Source organism: Macaca fascicularis, chromosome 5 (genome assembly GCF_037993035.2).
Source record: "Macaca fascicularis isolate 582-1 chromosome 5, T2T-MFA8v1.1".
Classification (NCBI taxonomy): domain Eukaryota; kingdom Metazoa; phylum Chordata; class Mammalia; order Primates; family Cercopithecidae; genus Macaca; species Macaca fascicularis.
In genome coordinates, this window is record NC_088379.1 from 46,539,194 (window position 1) to 46,565,240 (window position 26,047).

At 35.8% G+C, this 26,047-nt stretch overlaps 1 protein-coding gene across 9 annotated transcripts in view; it reads left to right on the top strand.

Moving 5' to 3' along the window:
* GABRB1 (gamma-aminobutyric acid type A receptor subunit beta1) overlaps positions 1-26,047 on the top strand; it is a 447,091-nt gene that overhangs the window by 26,057 nt on the left and 394,987 nt on the right. For 8 of the 9 annotated variants that reach the window (XM_045392330.3, XM_045392329.3, XM_065544972.2 and 5 more), the window contains 2 exons: positions 12,265-12,356; positions 12,798-12,865. In XM_045392330.3, coding sequence (XP_045248265.1) covers positions 12,284-12,356; positions 12,798-12,865 — 141 coding nt within the window. In that variant the 5' untranslated portion in view covers positions 12,265-12,283. Of the gene's footprint in view, positions 1-11,919; positions 12,092-12,264; positions 12,357-12,797; positions 12,866-26,047 lie in introns of those variants that run through there. The other variant, XM_005554816.5, reaches the window with a different exon arrangement.

Below are 26,047 nucleotides of genomic sequence, written 5' to 3' on the forward strand. Positions count from 1 at the left end.
GTCACCTAGGCTGGTCTTGAACTCTTGGACTCAAGCGATCCACCAGACTCAGCCTCTCAAAGTGCTGGGATTACAGACATGAGCCACTGCCCGCAGCCAATTTGGTTCCTCTTGAGGTCTCTCTCCTTGGCTTGCAGATGGCTGCCTTCTCCTTGTGTCCTCACATGGCCTTTCCACTGTGCATGAACATATATGGTGTCTCCTCTTTTTGTAAAGACACCAATCCTTTTTTATTAGGACCCCAACCTTTCTGACCTCATTTAACACTGATTATCTCTTTGAAGACTCTTTCTTCAAAGTTAGTTACATTCAAGGATAGGTCTCCAACTTGTGAATTTGGGGGGAACAATTCAATTCATACAAATAGTATATATGTGCTGCTAGCTTTCAAATTTATACTTCCAACCAAGGCCTCTTCCTTGACATGGAGTTACCCCGCTGCCTACTCAGAATTTACACTTGGATTTCTAATAAACATGTTAAACTCAACATGTTTGAAACTGATTTACAATGCAAGTATTCCCCCAAACTATTTATCAGCATCCTCACCATCTCAGACAATGGCAACCCTTCCATTTACTCAGCTCAAAGATATTGGAGTCATCTTTTACTCATCTCTTTTCCTCACATCTGTATCCTATCTCTCAGGAAGTCCTGTTAACTGTAGCTTCACACTATATCTGGAATATGACCACTTTTCATCACCTCTACTACTACTATAATTTTCCCACTTGGATTACTGACTTAACTTCTTCCACCATGGCCCTCTAATAGTCTATATTCTAGAGTAGCTAGAGTGCTTCTGTTAAAAGGCAAATCAGATCATGTTATTTTATATCAAATCCTTCCACTGGTTTTCCATCTTAGAGTGAATGCTTCGACTCTCTGACTCACCTCCTGTTACTTTTTCTGTCTCTCACTCTGCTCTAGTCACACTGGCCTCCTTAAACCTACCAGACACATTCCTACTTCAGTATCTTTGCACTTGCTCTTTTCTGTTGGTAGTGCTCTTTGTTAGCATATTTACATTGCTAACCGCAGTTCTGTACTCAAATGTCACCTTTTTATACCAGTCTTCCTTAACCACTCTTTCTACTTTTCAACGAACAAAACCCTCCCCAGATTCCTATCTGCCATGGCCTGATTTAATTTTTCTCTCCTATCACTATCTAAACATATCATATACTTAACGTATCTGCCTTGCTTATGGCCCATCCTCTTTACCAAATATTGCTAAATTTATTTATTTATTCATTCATCAATTCAACAAGCATTTATTGCATATCTGTTTTGTGCCAGACAGAATTCCAGATAAGTGAGAGACATTATTAAGTTTTAAAATGGTTATTTTCTTCATAGCACGTTGATTTAGTGATTTTATTACAAGAATGTACGTGCTAATAATGAACAGCTGTGATACTCTGCCATGTGTGGACACAGAAAATGCTAAACTACTAGGAATGGAGGAATCATGATGAAGCTGGAAAAAAACAGAAGGTAATCAAGGGAACCCACAGAAATGGCTGTGTTTTCGGATCCTCTGCAGGTATGCTTATCTTCAATAATGTGTGGTCTTCTCTTGAATATTCCAACTTTTTTTCACTCATCTACTATCTCAGTTCCTTCTTTTTTTTCTGGGAGAATTATCTGTACATCAATATTTAAATATTTCATTCTCTATCCTCTGGCTTTTCTTCATCAGAAAGAGTATAGCAAAACAGTTGATAATATTGAGTTTTGATTTTGACTTTGTGGGCCTGAACTCTGGCCTTGTCATATCTAAGCTATGTGACCCACAACAACTTACTTTTCCCATCTGCTCCTCCTTTTAAAAAATCAGAATAATAAAATAATATTACCAGAGCTTCAATATGTTAGGTATGAATGGCTTAATATACAAAAAATACTTAAAACAGGGCCTGGAACAGAGTAAGCACTCAATAAATTAGAGATTTTATTTTTAATTCCTAATTCCTACTAAAGAAGTATGGCTTATTTAAAATATCTTCTTCCTGTTTCATCAAAATTGATAAAACTCATGGCTCCTCCTCTAACTCATAATTAGTTTCTGTACCTCTTGCTTATAGCTTCAGAATTTTTTTTTTTTACAAATGCTTTAAATTTCACAGCGCTCTACTTAAAAATTGGAGAATATTTTATTTTACTGGTTTATTTGCTTCTCACTTTATTTTATGTGTTAATTACTTCTTTCCAGTATTAATGCTTTGTTTTCCTATAGCAATCCTTATGTATTTCTTGCTAAAAGGATCTAATGGGGCAAAACGTTCTTAGTCCTTTTATGTCTAAAAATGATTTTATAGTGCCAACACAATTGAATGTTAGTGTTTTAGAGTATAAAATTAGCACTTCAAAGTCATTTTTGCTCAGAATTTTAAAAACATTGCTTCATTGTTTCTGGTACTAATTTTACTGGCCAAAAGAATGACAAATTATTCTTTTATCTATGTAGATAATATGATTTATTTTTCTCAAGAGTGTTTTAGATGTTTTTCTTTATCCACGATGTTCCAAAATTTCATCAGAATATGACTAATTAATGCTGTTTAACATTCAATCACATCAGAGAAATGCAAATCAAAATGACAATGAGATGTCATCTTGCCCCAGTTAAAATAGCTTAGATCCAAAAGACAGGCAATAACAAACGCTGGTAAGGATGTGGAGAAAAGAGAACACTTGTATACTGTTGGTGGGAATGTAAATTAGTACAATTACTACGGAGAACAGTTTGGAGGTTCCTCAAAGAAAACTAGAAATTGAGCTACCATATGATCCAGCAATCCCACTGCTGGGTATTTATCCAAAAGAAAGAAAATCAGTATATCAAAGAGATATCTCCACTGCTATGTTTGCTGAAGCACCGTTTACAATAGGTACTTGTTACAATAGGTTTGGAAGCAACCTAAAATCCATGAACAGATGAATGGATAGAGAAAATGTGGTATATATACACAATGGAGTACTCTTCAGCCATGAAAAAGAATGAGAGGCAATCATTTGCAGTGACATGGATGGAACTGGAGATCATTATGTTAAGTGAAATAATCCAGGCACAGAAAGACAAACATCACATGTTCTCACTTATCTGTGGGATCTGAAAATCAAAGCAATTGAACTCATGGACATAGAGTAGAAGGATAGTTACCAGAGACTGGGAAGAGTAGTGGGGGGCTTGAGGGAAAGCTGGGATCCATTAGTGGATACAAAAACAGAAAGAATGAATAAGACTTACTATTTGATAGCACAATAAGGAGACTCTAGGCAATAATAACTTAAATGTGCATTTTAAAATAATTTAAAGAGTGTTATTGGGCTGTTTGTAACTCAAAGGATTAATGCTTGAGGGGATGAATATCTCATTCTTCATCATTTTAATTTTCTTTTTAAAGTAGTGTCTTTCTGTTTCTGTTTTATGGTTATGTGTGTTTTTATGAAAATTGCCATTTTCAAGTCTTATTAAAGTTTGATCATTTCATAATTATTGCCAAAAGAACTGGAGTATGCAGTTTGTTTATAGGTATATCTTTTGGTTTAAAAATAATATACATTCATGTAGAATTTGGAAAGAAATATATAAAAGTATAAATGAAGAAAAAAATAACTGTAACATTAGCATTCAGAAATAATAGATGAAAACGGTTAGTTTCTTTCTATTCCTTTCATATAATTATAAATGTGGGATTTCACATGTATAAATAATCACAATAAATGTTATGATTTCACATTGCATGACATATCAAACATCTCGTGTACTCCACAGGTATATACACTTGCTATGTACCAACACAAATTAAAAATAGAAAAATGAAAAAAAAAATGAGTAGGGGTGTAAATTAATAACTGTTGTTATTTCAGGAACATTACTTTTAAAAATTATTTCCTCCCCTTCTTTTCCTCTGTTCTTATGTAATTCTTGTTAGATTTTTTGGATGTCTTTCCAATGTGTCTTTACCCTTTTGCAATGCCATCTAGATTGTTATTTGTTTCTATTATCTAGCTAACTAATAAAATCTTCAACTGTGTCATTCCACCCATTTATGGAATTTCATTATTGTTAATTTTTATTTTCTTCTAGTAGTTTGTTCTTCTTATTGTGTACTCTTGGATGCTTTTGTGCTTCAAAGTAGTTTTACTTTCCATGGGATTTAATTTTCTGCTTCTGGAATTTACTTCCTATCCTTCATGATACTGATTTTTCTTTCTTTTTTTTTTTTTTTTTGAGACGGAGTCTAGCTCTGTTGCCCAGGCTGGAGTGCAGTGGCCGGATCTCAGCTCACTGCAAGCCCCGCCTCCCGGGTTCACGCCATTCTCCTGCCTCAGCCTCCCGAGTAGCTGGGAGTACAGGCGCCCGCCACCTGGCCCGGCTAATTTTTTTTTGTATTTTAGTAGAGACGGGGTTTCACCGTGTTAGCCAGGATGGTCTCGATCTCCTGAACTCGTGATCCGCCCGTCTCGGCCTCCCAAAGTGCTGGGATTACAGGCTTGAGCCACCGCGCCCGGCCGATACTGATTTTTCTTAAAGGCTTGCTGACTTTTTATTATATGTCCATATATTTGTGTGAGGGTTCATATTGAAAAGTATTTTATTTTATTTTATTATTTTACGTTTTTGAGATGGAGTGTCGCTCTGTCGCCAAGGCTGGACTGCAGTGGCGCAATCTCGGCTCACTGCAAGCTCCGCCTCCCGAGTTCAAGCCATTCTCCTGCCTCAGCCTCCCGAGTAGCTGGGACTACAGGCTCCCACCACCACGACCGGCTAATTTTTTGTATTTTTCGTACAGACTGGGTTTCATCGTGTTAGCCAGGATGGTATCGATCTCTTGATCTCGTGATCCGCCTGCCTCGGCCTCCCAAAGTGCTGGGATTACAGGTGTGAGTCACCGCCCCGGACCGAAAAGTATTTTATTTCTTAAGTACAAATTAAAACCATTCCATGACTATGGCTAATACATTTCTAAGGACAGGAAGGGAAAGAAATGTGCAATTCCCTCAAATCCTCCATCCGATATTCTCCATGACTGAAGAAAACACTTGTTGTTTAAAATGCTGGATGATTTAAGTTTTATCTGTCACAGAGAGGATAGTTTTATTTTTAAAATTTTTTATTTCCATAGGTTTTTGGGGGAACAGGTGACATTTGGTTATATGGATAAGTTCCTTAGTGATGATTTGTGAGATTTTGGTGCACCCATCACCCGAGCTGTCTATGCTGTACCCAGTTTGTAGATTTTTATCCCTTACCGCCTTCTGACCCTTTCCCCTGAATTCCCAAAGTTCACTGTGTCATTCTTATGCCCTTATCCTCATAGCTTAACTCCCACTTATGAGTGAAAACATACAATGTTTTGTTTTCCATTCCTGAGTTACTTCACTTAGAATAATAGTCTCCAATTCCAGCCACGTTGCTGTGAATGCCATTAATTCATTCCTTCTTATGGCTGAGTAGTAGTCCATCATATATATATATTTGTGTGTGTGTGTATATATATATATAAAAAATCACATATATATCACATATATATCATATATATCATTGATTGATGGGCATTTGGGTTGGCTCCACATTTTTGCAATTGCAAATTGTGCTTCTATAAACATGCATGTGCAAATATCTTTTTCATATAATGACTTCTTTTCCTCTGGGTAGATACTCAGTAGTGGGATTGCTGGATCAAACGATAGTTCTATTTTTAGTTCTTTTAGGAATCGCCACACTGTTTTCCATAGTGGTTGTATTAGTTTACATTCCCACCAGCAGTGTAGAAGTGTTCCCTTTTCACTGCATCCATGCCAATATCTATTATTTTTTGATTTTTTGATTATGGCCATTCTTGCAGGAGTAAGGCGGTATCGTATTGTGGTTCTGATTTGCATTTCAGGGAGAGGATAGTTTTATAAACTTGATTTTTTTTTCCAACAGAAAGTAATTAGATTATTTCTTAATTAATTACACTGTCACTATGTCATATTCTCAGTCTAGATTTTTCTAAATTTTTCTTTAAATCTATCTTAAAATAATTTTAATGACAAGATAAAAATGATAGATTAGCAATGTTCTTATCTCAATTCATTAATGAAGAATATGTATTTAACATGAGGCAGAGTAAAAGAAGTTTTATTTCCCAACCAAATCCCCAAATTTCTTTTGCTATTCTTGTCTTGCTTATCTGTAAGTTGGAAACATAGCTCTCACCATCTTACCCCATTCCTATCCGCTTCTCATTATCCCCTCTCACCACTGCAAACATATTTTTTGTTCAATTCTGCCTTAACTACTTCCATTTTTTTGTAATGCCATCAACTTTAAAACTCAAAGCCTTTACTTGTGCTTTCCATCTCTTCTAACTCCTCCCAAATTCTCAACTTGGTGAATTTCAAGATCTAGCAAAAAGTTTCAACTCTATTGAGCTAACTTCCCTGATATTCCAAGGCAAGAAAAAATGTTTTTGCTGGGTGCAATGGCAGCTATTCTGAAGGCCGGGGTGGGAGGATCTCTTGAATTCAGGAAGTTCGAGATCAGCCTAGGCAACATAGTGAGACCTTAGTGTAAAAATAAAAATAAAAATAAAAAGTCCTTTTCTCATTTCTAGCATTTTTAAAAATTATTATATATTGGTGATTTGGGTGCCCTTGCTCCAATAGTTTGTATCGCTTATTGTTGCATAGTTCTAAAAATATTTTTAAATAAACTCACCATTAATGAATTAGCCCAAAGGTTATAATGTTTAGCTGGAAAGTGTTCACCGGATAATCACCTGGTTGGTTGTTTTGTTCTCCAGTTAATATCAGGCACCAAATATTTATTTTATAAAAGAAGATAAAAATTATAGTTTCTACTAAGCAACATCAGTAAACAGTAAAATCTATTTTACTGTAAAATATATAAAACACATTAACACAGATATGAATGGCAACTCTTTTTAGATGATGCTCTACAGTAATATATTACTGAGGACAGGCTTAATAGTCATCATTCTCTGTGACTTTTCCTGACCCACAGCATTACAGGGACCAACTAGAGGGCACAACACTACAAATCAGGATTTTCAGAGTACCCTTCATAAGATTCTACTTGGATAGCATGGTCTGCTATACTCAAATAAAAATTCTTTACATAATTTGGGCTTTTTCTAAAATATAAATCACTCTTAACATATGTTAAACCCAAAATGCATTTAATTATACATGAGAAGTTGCAAAAAACATTTAAAGATCTCAGTAGAGTTTAAAAATATATTTTATGCTGGCAACATTTTTCATAATTAATAATGTACTAGAAAAGAATGTAAACTTTCATTAGACTATTTGAATTTGAATTTTGTCTCTCATTTTTTGTTTGACCTTGGATAAGTTACTTTCTGTGTTTAAGTGTCTTCATCTTTAAAACAGAACTGATTATATATATCCCTACCTCTTAAGATATTATGAACACTAGATACGTCAAGTGTTTAAAATAGTGCTGATAAATAATAAGCCTATTAAAATGTTAATTATTCTTATTAATGCAATGGCAACATTTTAATAAAAGCAATGGCTTAGAACATCTCTTTATTAGTAAGACAGAGCATACATTTTAAAACAAAATATTGTATTTATTTGGATAGAATTCTACTTGAAATGAGCAATGAATATCCTTATATCACCATAATTTATCAAATAGTAAAAATTTATAAATAATAACTTGAGAAGACATTCCAATAAGAATAAATCTAGAAAAAATTGCAATATGAATTTTTAAATATAAAAATTGTTATAGCATAACAGGAAGTAAAAATAAAAAGAGGTAAAAATATACTTGGCTTATTACATGATGTAAGTTTTATCCTCAAAGGTCCTTGCTATAATACATAAATAAGAAGAGCTGAAAAATGCAAAGTGAAAAATGTATTCTTATATAGCTAAGAAATATATTAAATAGCTGGTTATTAATATAATCTGAAACACAAGACTTTTTTTTTAAAGAAAATGATATATCTCTAGAGGATAAATTGATATGCAAAAAGTGAAGCGGTACCATTCCTGCTAACACAGGTTAAAATTACTTCTTAAGTTAATTAGAATATTTAATGCAATATAAAAGTAACATGAGATTTTTAGATCTTATTAAATTAATACTATATTTAATCTAGAAAAAGTATGAAAACATAACAAAGGATATGTAAATGTCTTAAAAAGCAATAATGGTGTTGCTGCCTTATCAAAATTCATACTCTACTAACAATGAGTGATTGAAATAAAATTATATCATATTAGGTTAAATCAGAAAAACTGATTAATTGAACAGAAGGCAAATGCCACCAATACATGCATCTAATGACATATCATATTACTATTAATATTACAAATCATCCTTAAAATAGATTGTGGCAATTTATACTCCCCCAAAGTAAATGAAATCGTGTTTCTCCACAGCTTCCATGATTACCTAATGTTAAACCATTTTAAACTAGCAAACCAACAAGTGAAAATGGTACTTCATATCTATTTTAAAAATTGTATTCATTTGATTACTATTGAGGTTGAAACTTTGCAATATATTTATTGGTCACTTAATTATTTTAAAAAAATTTTCTATTTTTTAAAGTTTTGCAAGCACATAGTAGGTGTGTATGTTTATGGGGTACATGAGATGTTTTGATATAGATATGCATTGTGAAATAAGCACATCATAAAGAATGGTGTATCCATCCCCTTAAGCATTTATCCTTGAAGTTAAAAACAATCCAAATATACTCTTTAAGTTACTTTAAAATGTACAGTTAAGTTACTGTCACCCTACCCTACTCTAACAAAGTTACAGTCACCCTACTCTGCTATCAAATATTAGGGATTCTTTGGTGAAATTCTTGTTACAATTGTTTGCTCATTATTTATTAGACATTTATTTCTCTCATTGACTTGCATAGACATTTTAAAATATAAATTGCAAATATATCTCCTAGTTTGTCACTTCGTTATCGGTTTTGATCAGCTTTCTGTAAAATATTTCAAATATCTAGAAATATATGGAGAGTAGAAATATATGGAGAATATCATGTTGTGGCTAATTGGAATGAAATTTTTTTGATAAAATATTGTAGATTCATTTGAACCCTAAAATGTGGTATCCTTCCTATTTTTGTTCTCTATTCTGTGTGTGTGTGTATATATATATATGGGTGTGTGTATGTTTGTGTATGTGTATATATATATACACATGTATACATACATATACATACACAAACACACCCACACCTATATATATATATATATGTGCTGCATATGTACATAATATATATTCTTGGTTTTACACTTAACTGTTTTAAAATTTATGTTATCATGGCTCATTGTATCATTCTTCACCCTGCTCTTGTTTTGTTTTTGCTCAATGCTTTACTCTTGGGATTTATCTTTGTAGAAGCACGTAGAGGTTCAACTATTTTGACTATTATATTACATTTGTGATTATATTCCTATTTATTTGCAATTAATAAAAATTGTTGCACTACTAAAAACAACACTGCCATAAACATTCTTACACTGCATAAGTTTATCACTAGGGTATATTCTGAGTGGTAGAAATTCTGGGCCAAAGGGCATGGGCATCTTTGACTTTACTAGTATGTCCAAAGAACAGTACAAAGTGTTTAGATCAATTTTGTCTACTGAAAATATATGGAGTTTTAAAAGCCAATTTTTAATATTCTTAAGTTTTGCATACCTGATTAGTTTAAAATAGTGTACAATTCCTTGAATTTGCAATTCCTTATTTAGAGTAGCTTTTGATCTTTTTTTACTTCTAGAAGTTTTTTTTCTGGTAATTTCTTTATACAAACCCTTTGATGGTCAAATTTCCTGAAAACATGTTCTTTCTATGTATAACTTGACTTTTCAGAAGAATCTTTGGATTTAAAGAAGGTTACATTTTAACATAGTTATCGCAATAATCTTTTTTATCATTTATACCTTTGTTCATCTTTAGATCTTTCCTTTTATCACAGTCATAAAGATATTCTCCTATATAGTTTGAAGTTTTGAACGTTTTGCTTTTTGTATTAAAGTTACATATCTACCTGTAATACATTGTCGTGTAAGTAATGATGTAAAGATTTACTTTTTTTCCCTTATGGATAATAAATTGTCTTGCAGTATTTATTGAATAGCTCATCTTTTCCTACTTTTCTTAAAATAGAGGAGTATTTCTGTGCTCTTTATTTGCTTGTACTCTTTTGCTTTTTATCCCTACATGAATTCCATGCCATAGGTGATTCAATTTCTATATAGCTCAGTAATGCCTTGATATCTCAAAGGCAAATGCCCCCATATTCCTTCTCTTTTTTTTTTCTTCTTCTTCCAAGTTTTCTTGGCTTTTATTTACCCCCTCATTCTTGTATTTGAATTTTGGAATTAGTTTCTTCATTTCCATTTAGAATGTAGGAATTTTGATTCAAATTGGTTATATTTCTTACATTGGATAGAATTGACATCCTTACAATGTTGAGTCTTCCCAGTTACCCATATGGTATATTTTCCATTTATCTAGGTCATATTTTGTGTGTTTAAATAATGTTATATAACTTCACTCTAAAGTTCTTGTGTGTATTTTTCCCCAGTTATTCCTATGTACATTCGAATTTTTTGTTGTTATTGTAATGGAATAATTTTTTTTCTATTTTTTTTGTTTGGTATCTCCTGTGTAAGGAAATACTAAGAACATGCATAAGTTTCTTGACCTTGCAACACTTCCATCCTAGTTGAATTTTTAGACTGTCCCCTATTTCCCTCAAAAAAGTAAGCAGCAGACGATAATAGGAGTAGGGATTACCACTGGCTTTACTTACACTTGTATCCATCCCTTCCCTGACATGTGAATTTCTCTAGGTCAGGAACTCTTTTTGAATCAGTTATAAGTCCCAGAATGCCCACAACACAATTTAATATGTACTATTTAAAAAAAGAACAAACACCTAGCCCAGGGCCTTCTGCCTAACATGTGCTCAATGACATTTGTAGAATCGAAGTTACTGAATTTGATTTAATTCAAACAATGCTTGCTCCTGCAGAATCCCAACCTAGTGGTGAACAGAGGTTAAACTGTCTGGATGTTTCAGAGTTCTGCTAGGGGTCACAAATACCACCTTAAATGCTGTCAATTTAAGAAGGAGATTTTTCTTATCAGAAGCTGGAGGAAAGTGGGGCTTGCCGTAGATGACCCTAGAAAAAAAGATTGCCTGCCCAGAACTGCTGCTGGATCCTTTGTTTCCCTCATTTCCCAACCTGGATGAGAAACGACAAGGTCAGGGAAGAAAAGTGGGTTAGAAGAAAAGTTGACTTGTCCCTCCTACTCTGCCTGTTACAGAAGTCTACACCAAGCCAAATGTCCTAGGATGCCTCCCAAGGGCAACTGATTTTTGGAGTTCTCAAATACGTCTTATAGAGTTGCCTCTATACTTTAGTAACTCTCCAGCTCCCTCTCTCTCCACTCTTCCCTGCTCCCAGTCACCCCCACCCTCAACCCCCGCTGATCACATCCGCCCGGTACCCCCACAGGCTACCAGAAAACAACAGACCCGCCTCCAGAGTCCCCGTCTAGGACCTCCATGACTGTCAATGAAAGATGCCAATCACAGGCAGCCTTAGCCAGATCACTGAGAGCCCAGCAAAAAAACAAAAACAAAATCAGGTTGAGGGCAGAAAGGAAATCAACATAGTAACCTCCAATGCATGAAGGAAACTCCGTTTACACAAGCTCGTAGGATCCCCTGCGTGGAAACAGCGGCTTGTCTCTGACTACCCGGAGGACACGGAGCACCCCAAATAGGAACTTTAGAGGAATTGAAATCTGTTGCCTATTACCGCTAGGAATACTGTTTGCAAGGCACAAGGTGTCTTTTGGTAGTGAGCGCGCTCTGCGCATGCGCAGGTCCATTCGGGAATTACTGCCCAGCAGCCGACTAAGTTGCATTCCTTGAATCTTCGCAGAAAAGACAATTCTTTAATCAGAGTTAGTAATGTGGACAGCACAAAATCGAGAGAGTTTGGGGCTTCTCTCTTTCCCTGTGATGATTACCATGGTCTGTTGTGCACACAGGTGAGCTGCTGTTGTTGAATCTCTCTCTCTCTCTTTTTTTTCTTGGTATGTTTCTTTTTACGTGTCTGCTGGATCATGTATCTTGTTGTTTGGGGGTAGGTGTGCCTGTATCTTTTTATATGTGCTCACAGTTTGTGCTCATTTTGAATACGGTCCCTACTTCTTCCCCTCAGCACCAATGAACCCAGCAACATGTCATACGTGAAAGAGACAGTGGACAGATTGCTCAAAGGATATGACATTCGCTTGCGGCCGGACTTCGGAGGTAACGCTTCATCTTTTTTCAACCTGTAACCCATCCCTAGTTCTCCTTTTCTGTCAAAGATAAATGTCAAAAAAAAAAAAAAAAAAAAGAAAAAGAAAAAAAAAGGGCATGTCATTTTCGTAAGCGTGCACTATGCCCTGGACACACACACACCCCCCCCCCCCACACACACACTCACACACACACCGGATCCCCAGTCTCAGGTGGATGAATCCTCAGGCGGAGGCGACCTTCTCCCGGGCCGACACACCCTCTGCATAGTCACTGCATCATACGTGTGCCCACACCTGTTTTCCCAGGCTGTCCCCTGAAAGGGGTGGGGTGGGGGGAGCAGGGAGGGAGCCCGTTCAGAATGGAGTAAGGGCTGGGAAGTCCCCAGACCCTCCCCAGCCTGCTGTCACTGAGAGAATCTGTCGCTAATGTGGCCCACCTCCCTGGCAGGGCCCCCCGTGGACGTTGGGATGCGGATCGATGTCGCCAGCATAGACATGGTCTCCGAAGTGAATATGGTGAGTGGCCTCCCGACGGGCCCGGCGGGCCAGCTTACGCAGATGGGAAATGAACCGGTCCCTTTGCCCTCTGCGTTTCACTGGCGGTCACCTCGCCCCTGGGCCCTGGGGTCCCACTCCGCACGCGCTCCCCACTCCGGCACACACACCCGGTCGCTCCTGGTTTGTAATTTCGACACACACGGGCTACTGCGGTGTTCCAGGGGAAACGTGCTCTGCACTATTTTGGGAAGGACGAGTGACTGTTGCGCCGTGGATCGGCTGGGGCGGAGTCTGAGCGTTACTTTAGCTGGGTTTCCCTGCGTGTTCGGATGAGGAGGGCACCATCTGCCGGCAGCTGGGCGGCCTGCACTAGGGTCCCCGGACCGGTGGTCGGCAGCCATCGCCTCCCCAGGCGCAGCCCGGGCAATCCCCATGGCCCTCTCAGTCAGTCAGCAAGCCCCGACGCACCAAGGGCCTGCCATCAAGAGCACAGTCGGGGTTTCAAAGTGTTCAGGCACACCAGGTGGCAGGAGCAACAGGCTAAGACAACAGTCCATGCTTGCTAGTAGGAAAAGTGCCCGAGCCTGGGTAGGCTTGTATTGTTCCCTTGCGGGAGGTTATGAATTTGTCTTACTGCATCTTGCAAATTTAAGTTGAAACAAAATAAATCAAGTCCTATTGCTTCACCTTACTCTAGAAACCTAAGCATGCCTAAAAAGCCTGATAATTTAAGGGACGTTGGAAGGGAGAGGGGGCGACAGTAACGCAGCATAGTCCTTTCATTTCAAAGGGGTCAACATTCCTTTATATACATTTTCCTTCTCTTTTTGGAAGCTGTTGCAAAATGAACTGAAAAAGGTGCCACTTTCTCTGTCGGCTGGTTCCGTCCACTGTGTGTAGGAGTTTTCTACTTAGAGTTTCTAACTGTTGCTTCTTGTAAGACGGGGAAAAGCCTGTTGCTTTTCTAGAATCAGCCACCCAGGGATCAGCTAGATCTACGTGAGCAAAATGCCATTTTTATTCCACTTGTAAAAAAATATTATGGCGGCAGAAATTTATAAATCCTGAATAATTTAAAGAGTAAAACCATTTGAGATTGTATCACTCTATGGCTATAAAGGCTATTGAATTGTCTTTCATTTCATTCCTACTGTGTCGTTTTATTTTAATAGGCTAGGGGTTTAAGAATTTTTTTCTTTTCCTTTTTAGGTTATGTTAGGGAAGAAATAAATATGTCTATAGCTTACTGAATAGGAATAGAATAAAAGGTGTGACTATTTAATTGCTGTATTTTGTAGTTGTAGCGGCTCCTGCTTCAAATAGCTTATTTAAAATACTATTTTTAGATGTCTCTGATTGTCCTGCTGGAAAAAGAAACTCAATTTTAAAAACGTAATACACAATGAATATTTTCTCATTGGCAAACTGAGTTATTATATTCTGTTTACATACATGTTAACACTACAAAGTAACCCAAAACACACTATTTAGAAACACTTTGAGGAATGTAATAATATGTGTACATACACAAATTGTGCCTAATCTACACAAATGCTACTGGACAAATTAGACAATGAATTAGCTTAACAAGTTGTATCATGTAAATTAATAATGATACTATTTTCCTTTTCAATCATTTACTTTGGTATCTTGTAAACATCCACAGAAAATTGATAAAATAGAAGATTTAAAAAGCTCAAAAAGCAAATGCAGTCTTTGTTCTACCTTGCCATGCAGAGTGCCATGCTTTTCAGAATTTGAAAAAATATATGATTCTGTTGGCTATATTGACATACCCCTTTTCAGTTTTTTTAAACTCAATTAAATGGGAAGTTGCTGCAATCAACAACCACCATAACAAAAAGTTCCGTATAATCAGTTGTTCCACTGAATTCATACATAAGCTCAGAACAAGGATTGACTTTAACTGAAATACCACTGGACATTTCTTCCTAATGCTTAAATAATACAGTCTGTTTACTCATGGCAACACGTGTATATGCACTTGATTTTTCAAAAATATTCACCCAGCTGATAAGCCTTTGAAAATACATATTCTACTACAATCCCCATTACCTTTCCACAACAATGTTAGAGACATGATTAGAAAATAGAAACCACTCAAAGCTGAAAAATGATAAACCTTGATTTACTTGTTCTTTCTTGTTTCTCCTTTTAATGAGCACTATCAACAGAACCCAAAGTTTATTTTATCTTCTCTCATCTATGACAAAACATTGAAATAAATAGATTAGAAATAACTCCAAGAAAAATGGAAATAAAGAGTAATGTTTTTAAAATTGAGGGTTCTGTGTAAACACAACTCAGAGGATTAGCCCACACCCCCAAAAGAGAATTGCTTACTATATGTTGTGATTTTAGATGATATAAATAGGGTTGGAAATCCATGGAAAATAAGACTTATTGCTTATTGCTTTTTGTATTAAGCATGTTTCAGTACCCTGATAGGCCGTAACTTTTGAGTAATTTAATAGAAAATTTTCATCAACATTAAATGACAAGAATATAACAACAAGAATGGACAAGAATATCACAAAAATGGTTTTTAAGAAAATGCAAGTTAAATCAATTTCTAAAACATTGTTTATATTTATGTTTTTGTTCCTTACCATTATTACCCATTCCATGGCTGGGAAAATGAAATAATTGTGCATTAAATTAGTGGATTTGAGAACTAGATTCCATTCATTTTTGTTTTTTTTCTTTGCTTCCCCAAGTAAAATATAATCCCTGATTGGTTTTTACATTGTCTGCTTTAAAAACTAACATCATATCAAGAGTATTTTCTGATTTCTCAATTTGTGAAAAATTAATTGTTTTCTTAATTTTCCACAAATTAAAAAACAAAAGCAATCTTTACATAGTAAAGAATCTCTATAGTCAAGAATCATTGCTTCTAAGCAGTGAATGCAAAAATTGTGAAGAATAATTCCAATGCAGATAAACATATCTATTTGAGAACAAGACTTTTCATGCAGTAATATTATTGATTAAATTAGAAAGGATTGTTCTTCTGGCATCACGGGATATATTGTTTGTGTGATAGCAACTACATACTGTTACCATTTTCTAAACTGTCATCTTAAAAAACCACCATGATTTCCATTTATGTAGTATAACCTTCAAACCTTGTCTTTTAACAGTTTCTGCCAAGGCATAGACACACACACACACACACACACACACACACACACACGTACACACACAGAGGACTGATTAAAGATGAACAGGAGGCAGTCGGAGTAAATGGAGACAAGAGCTCCCAGAAATTGTCCTTAACATAACCACTAACATCTGCTACTATAAAGCCAGTAAGACACAGACAGTAGTAGGCAAGTTTTCTCTTCAAACAGTAGTTTGGGGAAACATGATATTAACTATCTTCTCACAAGTAGTTGAACTCTTATATTTCAAATTCCAGTGACTTAGCTGTTCCTTCTTATTCAAGAGGTGGATCCTGATTACCAAGTAGGAGTTCCAACCAGGCAGCTCTCTGTAACTAATCTGAAGACACGATGGTCCATATGGCCATCCCTAGAAGACCTTACATCGAATGAGTCCTGACTCAACGCAGGATTCAATCCAAGCTGTTCCCAATATGAGATAACTATCATGGATTCATTGTCTTTCCTTCCTTCTTGCATGAATGAGTATAACAGTGAATGCTCTTACAGACATTACAGTGAACAATGATGACAAAAATGAAAATGAGCCAATTTTATAAATAATGCTTAAGGAAAAACAAATTTAATTTCCCAAATATCCACTTAAAATTCATTGTTTCTGTTGTTGTGGTGGTTATCTTAATATTAGACTCTGGAAACGTCCGGTACATACTTCAATTATATCTCATTACTATCACTGTGTGACTCAAAACAGTAACTGCTTGTCAGATTCCCAGTCCCCACATGCATTTCTCTAGGTCAGTGCTTCTCAATCTTTAACATATAGGTGAATCAGTCTGGGATCTTATTAAAATGCAAATTCTGAATCAGAGGTGTGGGATGGGGCCTGACATTCTGCATTTTCCTGGGCAATGCTGATTGCTGGTATGTAGATTGTACTTTGAATATCAAGGTAGTACATTATCCTAAGATATAGCTTCATTAAGAAATTGGCTGGGTGCAGTGGCCCCCACCAATAATCCCAGCACTTTGGGAGGCTGAGGTGGGCAGATCACTTGAGGTCAGGAGTGTAAGACTAGCCTGAACAACATGGTGTGAAACCCCGTGTCTACCAAAAGTATAAAAATTAGCTGAGTGTGATGGCACGTGCCTATAGTCTCAGCTACTCTGGAAACTGAGGCATGAGAATCACTTGAACCTGGGAGGCTGGAGGTTGCAGTGAGCCAAGATCGTGACACTGCGCTCCAGCCTATGCAATAGAGCAAAACAGTCTAAAAAAAAAAAGAATAAAAAAGAAATGAACATTTTTTTTCCTTTCAAATTTCTTTAGGAATGTTATTATTTAAGTTGCAGGTAACTGTTCTCTAAAGAGAAAGTTAATTCCATAACTGATGATGATGATGATGATGATGATGATGATGAGCAACAGGACAAAGGCAGGATCCTGAAGATGGGAGATGGGACTTGACCTAAACTAATGAATAGTCTTCTTATCTGTATTAATACCTGTGAATCAACCAATCTCAAATGATGGCAATGAAAACATTTCCAAGTACAGTAACTCCACAATACTATTCTGTTGCTTTGCAGGGAAACCTATGACTTTTTTCTTCAGGATAAAGAACATTGCAAACTGTTTTTCCACCACTGAGGAGCTAGCAACAAGTTTGTAAAATAGCCTAAACATACTGTTGATGCTGTCAGTAAATTCTCTGAGGTTTTAATAGAATTTCCTTTGCAAACAGAACAAATAGGTGAGTACCACTCAAAAGCAGAAAGAAGTATTAGCTAGCATATAAATACATTTTATTCTTATATGAGTAATCACAAAAAGTTTTTCTTTTAGGTTGTGGGTTACAATTTTATAACATCTGGAGAGACTGAGGAAGGAAAATCTTCCCTTTGCCTGTTTGGAGATTTTATATATATATATGTATATATTTTTCACTCTAAGCCACATTAAAGCAAGCCTATCTAGATTGTTTTAAAGCTGGAGTTTACATTTGAATGCCTGGGTTTTTAGGATTGTAGAATCAGACTGGGTATTATAGTGTGAAATACAATGAAAACGAATAGTAACTTATTGAACATTTTCCATGTGTGAGATACAGTTACCAGTGCTTTACATTAATAGTTATTTAATCCTTTACTTAGTGCTATGCAATTCTTACCCCTCCCCACCTCCATTACAGATTGAAAAACTGAGTTTGAGAGAGCGAGAAATGTTGTTAGGTTAAATAACTTACTCAGAATTTATACAGCTAGTGAATGGCAGAGCCAAAATTTGAAACCAGGCAGCTTGTCTCTAGGGTCTGGCTCCTAACTACTAGACTAGTAAAAAATAGCATAGGACTTTGAGTGAGTAATTTGGCTTCTCTAGGTTTCTCCTTTGTAAAATGAAGCCAAATTACATAAGTGCTAAAACTCTTTCCAGTTCAAATACCCTATCATAAAAACTTTGATATTTAAAGATTGTAGACTCCATCAAAATAAAAAATCTTTGTCTCCATCTTACTCCCTTACTAGATTGTCTTAAATACCATATTATCCTGGTAGGTGAGTCAATCACAAGAATTTATTGAGTTCCCACTGAGTGCAAATGATGTAGCCTCCTGGGAACATTGAAGTACTGATTGTGTGCAATCTAGGGCCTCTTGAATTATTATTTTAATTAGTCATGGCATCCTCATCCAACTTTTTCTTCCTTAAACACATTCGCAAAGACAGTAACAAGAAGCAATGATCTTCAAAATGAAATTGGCCTAATGCCTGGTTTATATTGTACTGAACATTAGAGCCAAGACTAAACTGGAATTATTTCTACCTGGAGCTGTCCATTGTATTTAAACTGGGAATACTGCTCCACCACAACTGAAGTAATATTTTTTTTCAACACTTGTTGTGAAACAGAAGGAAACTGTTATTTTTGAAGATCTGAGCATCCCAAAGGATTTACCAAAACTACCTAAAATCCTTCCATGAGGTGACTGAGAAATAAGGGGTAAACCCAACGTGTTTGTCTTAGCTGAATATCATTTAATGTCCATTCTTTCAGTTTCTGATGATTTTTGTCTTGGCAGGCCCCCAAATACTTCATAGTACCTTCAAAACACTCATGCACAAATGAAATTTTGCATTATCAAGGAAAGTAAAACATTTCAAAAGAGAAATGAACGTTTCAAATGTTTCCAGTTGGCTTAGGTTTCAGTGAGGGGGCTCAAATGACACAATCATACTTACAAATCATAGGAGTAAGAATTGGTAGATGTTTATAGTTGACTAAATGTTAGTACATAGTTCATCCATAAACCACATGAGCACTGAAATTATTTTTCCCAAAATGCTTCTGTTTTCAGTAGATCAAGCATTTCATGAAGTTCCTTGACTTCTATCTACTGAAAAGGAAGGACGTTAATAGTAACATTTAACAATCTATTATTCACTACTTGACAGATATGCTTAAGAAAATGTTTACAATGAATTCATATCAGTGGTGAAATCTTACAGAAAAAGGCTGTCCACAAGAAAAGAGTGAAAGATTCCTTTTTTATCTTTAGTGAGCCCACTTACCCCTTTTAGAGTCCTCAGTCTTCATTGCTACTCTTCTACTAAATGAACCAATGTATCTTTCCCTGACTCTCACATCCCCAATGAAATCCATTGTTGCATTGTGAATTTAAGAATAAAGGATAATTTTCCAATAGCATTGATCCAACTACTCAAGCAAAAAAGAAAATACCAAAAAAAAAAAAAAAAAAAAGACATCTAAATATGGTCTTTGCTCTAGTAGAGGTTATAGTCTTTTTTAAAAAAACAAACAAACAATGTAAAGTTTCTAATCTTGAAGTGAAGATTTTTCTTTTTAGAGGAATGTATTTTTTGAAAAGTATATTTTTGAAAGAAGAACTGTGGATTTGAAACATCCCTAGTTATCTTGGTCTATGTGGTAGGTGCTATGATAGAGACATGTATGTATAGGATCCTATGGGAGCACCGGTCTGTAGTTTCTAAGGCATGATGAAGGGTTAATGCCTGAAATGAATCTTAGAAAAGAATAGTTAGCAATTGTGTGGAAGTTCTTCTCATTTTCAGCCTATACACATTTCTACACAAAAGAAAGGGCATATGCATTGGGAGGTGTGCCTGAAAACAGCATGAAGTGTTCTGGGAACTACAGATAATTCCTATTGTGAGAACTTAAAAGGCACAGGGAAGATTATCAAGAGATCAGACGGCATGCTAAAAGCAAGATGTAGGACAATGCTATTGAATGTTCTCATCGTGTAATAATAAACCTTTCTATAAACGTATATTTGTATATGCACTGACAATTTCTGGAAGGATACACACAAGGAAATGAGTAATAGTTATTACCTTTTGGAAGTGGAACAAGGAATATTTACTGTCTTTTACATGCCCCTTTGAACTCTTGGTTTAAAAAAAATCTTACGTGTACGTGTCCTCCACTTTTATTTTAAAAAGAGAATTTGTACTACACACTCACATGCAAACAGATAAAGAAGTGATGCTGGAATATCTATGCTGAGGAAATGGACCCTAATCCTGAAATGTAGAACATCTGACAAAGGGTTTAACGGGAACTGTGTTTTACATTTTAAGTTTTTGCAGCTATGTGGAGTATGATGTAGAGAAGGCTAAAACTGAGGACAGTGTTAGGAAGCTAAGAGTGTTTCAAGGTCCAGATGAGAGGTGATAGATGCCTAAACTGGTACTTTCCATAGGAATAGACAGAAAAATGATATTCAGAAGCAAATCAGAGGAATTTAGTGACTCTTTGGATGACAGGGATTAGAGAAGAAATGAGCCCTGGATCCCCCCTAAGGTTCCATATTAAGTGATTGACATTGGGTGTCCATGTGCCTAGGGAGGGAACCCAGAGCCAGGAGTACCACACCATCTCTTTCACTGCTGAAGTGGACACATTTTCAGAAAAAAAAAAAAATAGAGTATATTATATGTTATAAGGCACTTGGGGAAGCATTGAGTTAGAATATTAAATATTGACATCAATGAACTATTTCTTCTAAATCTGTTCACAAATAAAGTGAGCTCTACAGAGAGAGATTCTGAAGCCCATAAATGTAGTGACTGAAATGGGCTGGTTAGAGATAGGGAGAAAGGGTGCTGGGCAAAGACAGAATGGAATAGAGTCAACTTTAATTATCCCTAGTAATATGGCTTTTTATCTAGGAGGACCTAGACTCTGACAGGATTTAGAGCATACTTTTCCTCCAGAGGCGTGATCTTTTTGTTCTGTTTTAGATGCCTTTATAAAACCTTATAGGTAGGGGGAAATAGATGTGTGGGAAACTTACTTACACAGCATCTGGTCTCTTCTCCACTGTATCACAAAAGTGATTCAGAGTTCTTCTGGAACATTGTGTTTCCATGTGAGATTGCATGAAAGCAGTGTGAGTTCTTGTAGAAAGTGTATTTGGTGATGAAATGAGACCGGATATAACAGATAGGGCAAATGAGGTTGACAGCATGCCTTGAGAAATGAAGCTTACCTGCCAGGAAATTAAAAAGTGACTCTCAGGACCTTTGCAAAAGAATGGAAACATTTGAATGGCCTGTTGGGTATGATTCTAAACCAGAATTCAACAGAGCACTGTCTCCACAAGTTGGTCTCCTGGAAAGAGGAAATCTATTTAAGCAAAGTCTTATTCACAGATTGTACTATTTCATTTAGAGAAAGACAGAGAAACAGCTAGAGAAATAGATTCAGATAGAAGAGGGCCTTTAGGTAGCTGTTAGCAATCAGCTGTTCCTTTCCTACCTCTACTGAAAAAGAGTATGGATGAAGGCTCTTCAGATATAACAGGAAAAATTAGAGGTTAGACTCCTTGACTCTTGTTGCTAAATGGATTAATCAGGGAAGTTGCTAAGAGTGAATCCCATTTGAATGATAGGGTTTATTTGGTATCTTTCCTGAAAGCAGAGAAATAGATCTGTCGAAAGCTTGGGATCTCTGCCTACTCTAGCCCTCCATAACTCATGGAGATATTTTTTTCTTAAGATTTATTATTTTCAAGGAAATGATACACAATTCTCTAGTCAAGGGAAATAGCTTTGTTGTCTCCATGGAGACAGTTCAATGATATTCACCTGTGTCTAGAACATTTTCTCATGTCAGTGTCCATTATTTCTACCTCCTGCCACCTGCAAACTGTCTCCCACCCAAATGCATCTAGGTCTACTTCAAAACCCACAGGAAATCGTGTATTTTCTATCGAGTCTTTTCTGCAGTCTTACCAGAGAGAATTATACTGGAAAAAGAATACCTGGGGTCTATTAGGAAATCAAGACTCATAAAAGACAAAGACCCAATATAATTTAGGAATCATACATATAAAGGTCTTCCTAACCTTGCCTTTATACCCCCACTATGTAAGCTTTAGGAAGCTTAGAATTATATTCTTTATATTCTCTATTATCACTTGTAGCATATTTTAGGGACTGAGTAATAACATTCACTAGGATTATAAGAGAAAATTTTGAGTCATAAAAATTGTTAGTAAATATAGCATTTACATTTTTAAATTCAGAATTTAACAGTTTCTTTATCATGTCTACCTTATACTTTCATCTTTTTTTTATGTTGACCATGAATCATGAACTGTTTCCATAGAAACAGCTTCATCACATGACATAGCCAGTTTCACAGATACAGAATCACTTCCTGACAAATATCAATGCATGTATATGTGTACAGTATGTATATATAATATATGTAATATGTGTGTGTATGTGCACTATATATATGTAGTCTGATTTAAAAAATAATCACTACTTTTCATTTTCCAAATGTCATCTTACTGGCACATGGACTGTCACATATTTCTAGACACAGGTAATAAGTTGTTAAAGAATAACTTGACTGATGACTACAAAGTGAATGACATTTAAAAAGAAGAAAAATCAAAAATAAAAGGTAGCATATGAAAAGGGACCTTTTAGCCAATCTGTAGAGGTTTTTAAATGAGAAAAGTTATATTTTAAAAGATAAGCAAAGACTTAATGAAACATAAAAGTAAAAAGTTAAAATTACGTCTAATCCACAAAATATATGCATGTAATATATATCTACCCAAATCTTTTATGTATCTAGTCATTTTGTATGTATACAAAATTATATATATACCTCATGTATACGTAATTGTATCCTTGCTGCTACATGATATGTTTTAAAATGTCAACTTTTGTCTGAAATCTCCACATTCACACAGTAATTTGTTGTAACCAGTAAATGTGGTAAATCAACTACCACATTAAATGGTGGTGAAAATTTCTTACCACTGACATCAATCACCACCTCTCTTTCTCTTCCCTGCCCTCCTCCCCTGCCCCCATTTAGCATGTCCTAAAGAAATAATTGGGGAAATAAAAATCCCAAGCCAACTATTGAGTTGAGGCTGATGAGCAGAGAGAAGGAGGATTCACTAGAAAGGTTAATATTGGCCAACTGAAAACTTCTATCTTCATGTGGGGAAAACTGATCTTTAGAAGTGTTGAAGTCAGGAATGAGAGGAAGACAGGATAAAAAAATTGGAGAGCAGGATATATTCACAAAACTGGAAAAATGGATTCAGTCCTTGGCAGGTTATTGGTGTCTGTCTCTTATACCTACGTAAACATCACTTTGGGAAACACCCCACAAGCTGTGTTGCATAAAGTTTGGAAGGAATTTCATAACGTGGTTCTCTGAAATTGTGGAAAGGAATGACTTTCAGGATTTTACAGGATGGCATCTGTTCTATTGTGTTCAAAATCACTGTTAGCAGACATAAATTTAACTTGAGGAATTATGTGTTTGCATAGTCACTGTTCTGTTGTTCCACATTTTAAAGAATTTATACAGTACCTTTAGTTCTGAAAAACGGACAGAGATATGAGCCAAAACCAAACAAAGGAATTGCCTTTAGTCTTTTTCAATGAACTTATCCTGTTCAAGTTCACTGAGTGGAGCTTGGTTGTTGAAACAAAATATGGGACCCTATTTGTACAATAACTAGTGAGCACCTGGAGAAGGGGATTTCAGAATAACTGGAAAGCCACCTCCTTGAAATGTCATTATTAGAACTTGATGTATTCAGCTTTCATTCCTGCAGAAATGTAGCTAGCCTTGAGAGAGGAAAACATAATGGTAGTCTGCAATTACTGTTTTTATATCAGAGTGTGAATGAATGGTTGCATGAGAGAACAGGTTTGCTTATAGACAGATATTAGAAAACAGAAAAAGGAGAAAGAAGAAGGTGGAGTTATTTAATACATTTTCCCAGAATCGGCAATTTCCTGAATTTGGGGGCTGATATGAACCAGGTAGAAAAAGTGGCCAAGGTGTGCTGAGACAGCGTTTGTGTTGCCTACACTGATCTTCTGCATTTGAAAAGCATTTTGCTTGATCTGACAGTGATGCCTAATAATTTGTAGCCTGAGATGTGAAATCAACAACTCTAACTCCATTCTCTGGTTGTGTAACATCTGTGTTAATGAGCAAGATGACAATAATATTTTGTTGTTTTAATAATTAATCTCATAGTTAAAATCAGTGTCCAGTGGGCAGTACACACCAACAATCTTTTAAGTCCAGACACTTCGTCTGGAGTGTATAGTTTTGGTTTTACCCTTGAAGTACCTTTCCCTTGAACATGTTTCTGTCAGGCTATATTTGAACAATTTTAAATCACTTTAAGATGTCAGGATGATGTTGTATCCTAATTTATACTCTCAAGTATAAATCTTGTGATTTACTTAATCTTTTTGATTCTCAGTTTCATGTAAAATGAAAACAAGAATTTCTGCTTTACCTGTTTCAGAGAGCTGTGAGTATCAGAAGAGATATATACAAATATAAGCTCTGGTATAAGTTATGTGTAAAATGTACAATAGTGTAATTGTTAAGTGCTGGTATTTTTTATTTTATGTTTATCTCTCAGACTTATAATGCATTTCTCCCTCTTGAATGCCAAGACACCAGGGGTAACATTAATTCACATTATGCATAGTCAGATATAATAAATATAATATTTTTGTTTGCTATTGGGGTTTTCATCATGCAGTTGAAATTCATATTACTTCTAATTGTGAAATTTATTTGTGAGAACTGACAAAAATATCAAAATAGTTTTCTCCGTCTTCCCTCCTGATAATTGTTTCTCACTCTGAGAAGGAGCAGAACCAAGTTACCACTCAAACTTAAACAAAATTTCAATCTGTATATGGTCCTTCCATACCTCTCTAAATGTCATATTTTGTGATACTCTCTTTATATGAGGAGGAAATAACATGTGTCGCTTTACAAGGACTTAGCCTAAGGGTTAGGGCTCTGAGATTGACTTCTTGCTTTTTAAGTTACAGCTCCTCTACTTACAAGATCTGTTATATTGGCATTAACTCTAGAGTGGCTATGTAAGTCATTGACGAAACATACACCTTTGAGAATGAAAATGGGCACTATTAATAATTACCCATGGACAACAAGTATAAAACAACACTGTCCTAGGAAACCCAGGATTTACAATTACCTTTTGCCACTCAAAGCCTGAATTTCTCTTTAAAATGGAAATAAATGAAATTTTCTTCTTAGGTTATTGAAGGCTAAATGAGATAATGTGTACAAATATTTTAGCATAGTTCCCTGACCCTGAGTAGGTACTTGGGGAAAAAACTGATCATTTTAAAGCATAGTATTCGCCTTTATTAAATTCATCATCATCATCATCATCATCATCATCATCATCATCAGTCCATTTTGGTTGATATAACAGAGTATCATAGACTGGAAAGCTTATAAACAAGAGACATTTATCTCTCAGTTCTAGAGGATGGGAAATTCAGGATCAAGACACTGACAGATTCTGTGTCTGTTGAGGGGCTACTGCTTGGTTCAAAGACAGCCTTCACATGGTGTCCTTACATGGTGGAAAGTGGTGAGGGAGTTTACTGGAGCCTCTTTCCTAAGGGCTTATTTATGAAGGTTTTGCTCCCACAACATAATAATCTCCGAAAGACGTCACCTCTAAATATTGTT